This window comes from Pseudonaja textilis, chromosome 2, assembly GCF_049901715.1.
Source record: "Pseudonaja textilis isolate UNSWEBS1 chromosome 2, rPseTex1.2, whole genome shotgun sequence".
In the NCBI taxonomy this organism is placed as follows: Eukaryota; Metazoa; Chordata; class Lepidosauria; order Squamata; family Elapidae; genus Pseudonaja; species Pseudonaja textilis.
In genome coordinates this window covers 133868126-133874772 of record NC_141991.1, presented here as the reverse complement: position 1 = coordinate 133874772, position 6647 = coordinate 133868126, and the positions used below count along the sequence as shown (strand labels likewise).

Below are 6647 nucleotides of genomic sequence, written 5' to 3'. Positions count from 1 at the left end.
ACGGGTTTGATACCGCTTTTTTTTTCCTGATTCTGTGCTTCGCGGTGTAAATGCAAGGCATATGAAAAGAGGGGAGTGATAGGAGACGGGAAGCACCCCCCCCCCTTTCTGGTTCATTTAACCACAGAAATCATTGATAAATGCACTAATATTACAGGGCATCTTTCATTCAAGCGGGAAACGCTATTAATAGCTTAATTAGTTCCAAGGAGCTGCCACTGGGGTTAATGTATATAAAAAGGAGGGGGGGAACTCCCCCCCTTCTCACCACCTTCTTAATCGTCAATAAATAGAACGGCACAATAAACAGCGCAACCTCTCCTTCAACCGAGCTATTATTAAAGACCCGATTTGAAATTATCGTTAAGCCTTCTCTTTGGGGAGGGAGGCAGGCAGGGAGCAGAAAGCGTGGGTGGGGTGGAGATGGCAAGGAAGGCAGCCTCCGAAAGGCTCAAGTTCACGGATAAAAGAAACACATACAATAAATCGAGGTTAACTTCCTTAAGGATTTTCCTATTTTAAAAGCAACACTTTAGCAACGCTGTGGAAGGTCGTCTCATTAAAGACAAACCCTCCGCCGTTCCGTCCCCCCACCACATACGTACATACACGTACCTATAGATAATTTTAGCCTGTGAAACCACCCTGTCCATCGGTGGAGGCTGAGCGAACGGTCTCCCTCTCTCGCCGCAGTGACTTTCAGGACAATAACTTCCGAGCCGCGCACCCAGCACACTTCGGATTGCCTGAGCTCCCGGAACGGGGAGACAGACAGCTGGCTAGATGATCTTGTACCATCTGCGTCGTTAGAGACGGAGAGATTCAGCTCACCTGGGTACCACAGTCGCCTCTTCCCGTATCTCGCCTTGAAAACCCAGCTCTGGCCAAACCTGTCAAGCTGGCTCGCCAGCCTCCGGAAGAATGGTTCCGAGTGATTTCAAACGAAGGTCACATCCACGCCTGCTTCCCCCCCCCCTCTCTCTCCTCTCCAGCGAATAACAAAATCCCAACAGGACACCCACCCATTTCCCTCGCCGAGCAGCGGCTCCGTTCTCCACCTCCTTTCTTCTCCGCGTCTCCCTGCCGACGAGCTAACCCAACCCGACCGCCAGAGAGTCAGGTAAAGAGAAAACGAAGGGAGCCTTGGGATTTGTTCGGCAAAGCCTTCGACGCGTGGCGGCTTTGCCCACGCCAAGAACCCTCCAGTTGAAATGGCCTCCGCGGAGCAGTCCCGACCCTGGCTGGCAAGTCTATTTTAGCTGCAAGAACCCAGGCGGACCGAGGGAGGCGGTCCCTGGTATCTGCGCATCCCCATTCTAAGCAGCTTCCCTGCAGATTTAGGAGCGGAAGAAAAAACATTTTCTCGTATTCTCACTCTCGCTTTCTCTCTCTCTCTCTCTCACGCGCGCGCGCACACACACACACACACACAACCACCATCCCCCACGCCTACTGCCGGGCATTTTGAAAAGGATACTGATTCATATTCATCCTATTATCATTCAAGGAAAATAAAATCGCAACCCCACCGGCTAAGAGTCCCGGGACCATCAGCTATCACGAAGGCTTAGAAGAGAGTCTTAGCGGTTCCCCCCAGGGCGGAAGGACCTCTAAAAGAAAGAAAGAGCCTGCTCTCTGAGAAGGAGTCGTTTTTTTTTCATCCGTCGGTTCTGGAACCAGATCTTCACCTGCTGGTCACTCAGGTTTAGCCGGTCTGAAAGCTCCCTCCTTCTCTGGCGGGTAATGAACTCGTTGACCATAAATTCACCTTCCAGCTCCGCTAGTTGCAGCTTCGAGTAGGGTTTTCGCTTTTTGCGGGACCTTGTGTGCATCGGATACCAGGGAGCACCTACGAACAGGGTGACGGAAAAGGAGACTTAATATGCAGAGCAAGAGCGAGAGAGAGTAAGAGGGAGAAGGAGCATATCTCCTCCTCTCCTTTTACTCACTTCACAGACAGATTCCATATACCGCTTCAATGCCAAATTCTAGGGATGTTATGTCGAACATTATCCTCACCCTCCCTTAAGGAAAACTAAGTTCTCAAAACTGCAGGGATCTGGAAAAAAAGAATGAGAGGTTAAAAACTGGCTGGTATTCTCTTACAAGGAGAGAAGGGAGGGGAGGGAAGGAAGCACAAACATTGCCCACAATTGTTGTTTGGGGAGGACTGTTAAGAAGCAATGAATCCCCATCTCTTATTTTGAAATTCCATCAGGTAAACAGAACAAGGCCATCCGCGGAATAAAAGTTTCCATACCTCGATGGGCAAGGACTTCAGGAGCCCCACAGGCGGGCACAGTTTTCGAAAGCTACTTTGAAAGAACTTTAGGGAGTCCTAAAGCCAGAGAGAGAAAAGGGCCGGGTTTTACCCGCTGCCGCTCAGCAAGAAGGGAAAACCGAACCGATCTCTCTTCCCCGGAGAATTTCCGACAGGAGAAGCAAAGCGTCTAACCGGAGGACGCGCTATTATGGCTCGTGGCGTTTCTTGATTCAAAGTACCGGCATCTCCCCGATTTGCGGGGGAAGCGCTGGACTCTTCGTGAGGAGACGACGAGATTGGAGGATGAAGTTCTAGGTAGAACTTAGATCCCTTCTTCCAGCCCACTCTACCAGGGTTACAAGTAGACACCCCCCACCCACCCACACCCCAAAAAAAACCCGCCGCTGATGGGGATTTTCCCCGCGGACTAAGAATGGGCTCCTTATAAACTTTTAATAAACCGAGAAAGAAAGTGTCATCCCGACCAGCTCGACCGCTCCGGAGACAGCCAAGCTGCGTTAGAGATCGGGGAGGGGTAGGGAGAAGAAAAAGGCAAGGGAAATCGCCTTCCCGTCTGTCTGCTTGGGCCCTCGCGATCCCCTTTTTTTATGGGATATTTACATGTTTATAGGCTTTTTTTTTTTTGCCTTTTAAAAGAAGCACCTCCTAATAAAGCGCGAGGCATTTGAGGGCTACCCCTAGTGGCTTCGGCACAAATCGTCAGGCGGGCGGGCGGGCGGGCGGGCGGGCGCAGCCCAGCTGCTAATTTCCTGGAATTTGGAGCAGACTTTCCCAGCCCGGAGAGAGAGGTAGGGAAAGGCGGGGGGGAGGGAAGGGAAGGAGTCGGCGTTGCATAAATCCGTTTTTCTTTTCTTTGCTTTGCTTATGAAGAGCCGACTCTTTTTCTCCCAGGCGCAGGATCTTACCCCCAGCGGACAGATTGCTTCCTTGGTTGAGAGGGGAGACCAGTGCGGACGGCTCGATGGTTGCGCCCTTGTTCCCTTCATTGAGCAAGGAGCTGCTGGAGTCTGACTCCAACGACTGACAAGACGGGGGGTCATGGGACACCACCGCCTCAGGAGCCGGATAGTCAAATTTGCCGAAATTACCGCTCATTCCGTGGGGGGTGCCCGACTCGAGGGGCATCAAGGCAGCGTCCCTAACTCTCTCCTCCCTTTTGAGGGGCGCGTTCTCCGAGCACGCCTCCCTATAGTAGCACTTGCTTTCTTCCACTCTAGCTAGGTCGCAGGCTCGGCTGAAGGAAGGGTTAATGGACACGGGGCTGCTGAGGTAGGGCTGGGGATATCCGTTGCAGGGCTCCGAGGATGCCCAGGGCAAAGAACAGACATTGTCCCGTCTTGGGTAGGAGAGAGACGGCAAGCCGGGTAGTTGTCCTCCGGAGGCTCGGAAATTGGGAAAGTAGAAGGTGTCTCCGGTATGGATGTTCACCAACGGTCCCACAAACCCAGGATTAAGGAGATTATGTTCGCCCATTTCCGCGGGCCTGACCAAGAGCTTCTAGTTTATTGCTATCTGACATTAAACATAGTTAAACCTAAAGGTCCACCCGATTGGTCTGGAGGGGTCACGTGAGCGCCAACTTGCGTTAAGAAAGGGTGCCGCCCACCTTTCGCAATTTGAGACGGAGCGCAGCGCGAAGTTCGGGCGGGCGGGGTTCTTGCAACACACACACACACACACGTACACACTTATAAAATAAAACGCATATTAAGCACCGCCTTGAGAAACCAGAAGTATTGTTAAAGAAAATATGCATATCAATTCTTTTTTTTTTCCTCCATAAAGGAATGACACCTCTTTTTTCCCCTCAGCCACGTTAAGATTCCCTTTAAGCAGCTGACAAAAATTAAGCTGTGTTTTCATTAATTAAATCCGCTGAAATTTACAATATCTCCCTAATAAATTCCTATTTGATATTGTGTCATGTAAAGTTTACAGGGTCTTTAGGAAAATATAATGAATTTAACTACAACAGACTTGTATTTATGGATACGTGGGCGGGAGGAATTTCAAACCCCCCACTGCGTTTAAGAGAAAATTCTTCCACTTTCTGCCTTTTTAAAACCTCCTTTAGTTTCAATAGCGGGATCAGCGTTTGCATTTAGAAGAATTTTCTTCCTCGGGCGGAAGATTTTTCTTTCTCTCTCTAGAAGTAGAAAAAGAAAGAAAGGGAATGGGAAGGAACACAGCAATCCCTTCGGCCATCTGGCAAGGGGATCCCCTTTTGCAAGGAGACCTATGGAACAAAGCCCCCCCCCCCCGTGACTTTTTCCTCTCCTTGATCTCACCTGTCCAAACTGCGAGGAACTGTTTCTGGATCTTTAATCCCAGGTCTTTAATTCGAGGAGGAATCGGGTTTTTATCACGCCCTGGTTTACAGGACGGGCGAGGCGGGTTGTCCCTCCAAAGTGTCCCCGTGGTTTTGGAAAGAAAGCTGTTGCTGGCGACGGGGACCGGGGTTCTTGAAAGAAAACAGATACTAAGAGACTCTTCAAAAACAAAAGGAATCCAGGAAAAATCCACTTCAACGCTTTTGACTACAAAGGAAAAGAGTTGTTAAGTTTGTGGGAAGGTTACGCTTCTCTTCCCTTTTCCAGAAAGGAGGAATTTGCACTGTAGGCACTATTTCCAAGGCCCGACGGCTCCTTTACCGTAAATACCCCAATACGAGTAACTTTCATTTCGCAGGAATGCTCCTGGGGGACTTCTGCTCTCTCACCGCCAGATAAACCAAGCCGCTGAGAACCAAAGCCCTTCAGGCTTTCACAGCGCTCCTCTGGGGACGTTCAAACCCTGGAGGATTCAGCACGGGCTTCCTCCCCATTAGGGAAACACTACTCCTTCCCGGGCTAGGTGGAGAGGATGGCCAGCCCCGGGAAGGAAGGAGAAGCAAAAACGCGTGCTAATCGAATAAGCACTTTTATTTCTTAATCCTGTTAAAAGCCAGCAGCTCCCTGGTCTTCCCTTTGCCTCCCTGAGTGCCCTTCTGGGTGTCTGCTTCGTTTTTCCACCACATGCCTGGAAGCGAGGACTCCGTGTCCAGTCGAACCCGGGCTGGGGCATCCTTAGGGAGGATTCCCAACCCCCACCCCAAAAAACTTTTAACCTTTTCAGGGACTGCGAAGCAGCTCTTCTGCAGGATACGAGTTCAGTGGAGACCCCATTTCCACAGTGTGGTGAAATTGCTGGGCAACCTAATAAAGAAGTAATCCGGATTGCTCCTACTTTTGAGCTGGTAGGTTTGTTCTCTGGTGTCAAGGTCTCCATTACGCTCCCTGCCAGCCCGCGGGGCTTTGTTCTCTTGCTAAGGGTGACCGAGAAGCGCGAGCTCCCAGGCGGCCCAAGGAACCAATTCTTTAGGGCTTGTACTTGTGGTGAAGGTCCCATCCCTCTATACTACTGGAACAGATTCTCTCTCTCTCTCTCTCTCTCTCTCTCTCTCTCTCTCTCTCTCTCTCTCTCTCACACACACACACACACACACACCCCCCAAGCCCGCGGTGTTAACCCTCACTGGCAGCCAAGCGCCAAACGTTTTCCAAATGGATTTACCGCAGGAGACGCCTGCGATTTCACTCCTACCCACCGTTAGACCTTCGCCATCTCATTGACCTCAGTGGGGATTTAAAGCTGCTTCACAAGGCTCTGCTGTTTACCGCTGGAGATATTCTTCCTAGGTAGGTAGGTAGACAGGCAAGGCGAACCATCGGCGGTTGATCTGACTCATGCAGACATTAATAACAAAATAACCAGCACGTCCTATTCAAATCATCCAGACGATTTCCCCACCCTGTCGAAGGAGAAACGGCCTTATATGTCTGCTTCCTTTCTTGTTCATAATTTCCCCCAGTTATAGCCTTTGGGAAAAAAAATCTGATTGATTTAACAGCTCCCCAAACTGGACAGGGGAAAAAAAGTTTGCTCGGGGATGTTGTTTCAAGAGTTCAGCGTTTTTAGGGTGATCTATTGGAAAGGAAAGAAAGGAAACCAGAAGGGGAAAAAAAAAACCAGTTCGGGTTTTCGGTGCACGACAAGATCTGTGATCCTGCCTGCACTGAGGGAGTAAGTCCCTTACCTTCAGGGGAAAAAAATATGTTTCTGGGTTAAAGCCGTATATGTCGATGGGCGGGAGAGTTGTTGACAGCAAAACCTGTATAGATTGGAATCCCAGAGAGCTCTTTCTGGAGAGAAAATTCACTGAACGGTGCAGGAATTATTCAACCTTCCAGTCCAAGTTGTGCTGAAGCCAAAAGAGGAAAAAGGTGGGTGGGGAGAGAGGCACGTATCCCACTTACTGATGCAAGACGATATCATTATTGCAGTTTCTGAAAATAAAATATCCTGGAAGTTAAAGCAGTGGCTT

General features: G+C 50.0%; 1 protein-coding gene across 1 annotated transcript; it reads right to left on the bottom strand.

The window, feature by feature from the left end:
* Positions 1-1610: 1610 nt before the first annotated feature.
* HOXC12 (homeobox C12) lies at positions 1611-3757 on the bottom strand. Its single transcript, XM_026714842.2, has 2 exons — positions 3190-3757; positions 1611-1849 (listed from the first exon to the last, which is right to left on the bottom strand). The coding sequence occupies exons 1-2, from the start codon at positions 3755-3757 to the stop codon at positions 1611-1613; spliced, it is 807 nt and encodes a 268-aa protein (XP_026570627.2).
* Positions 3758-6647: the final 2890 nt, after the last annotated feature.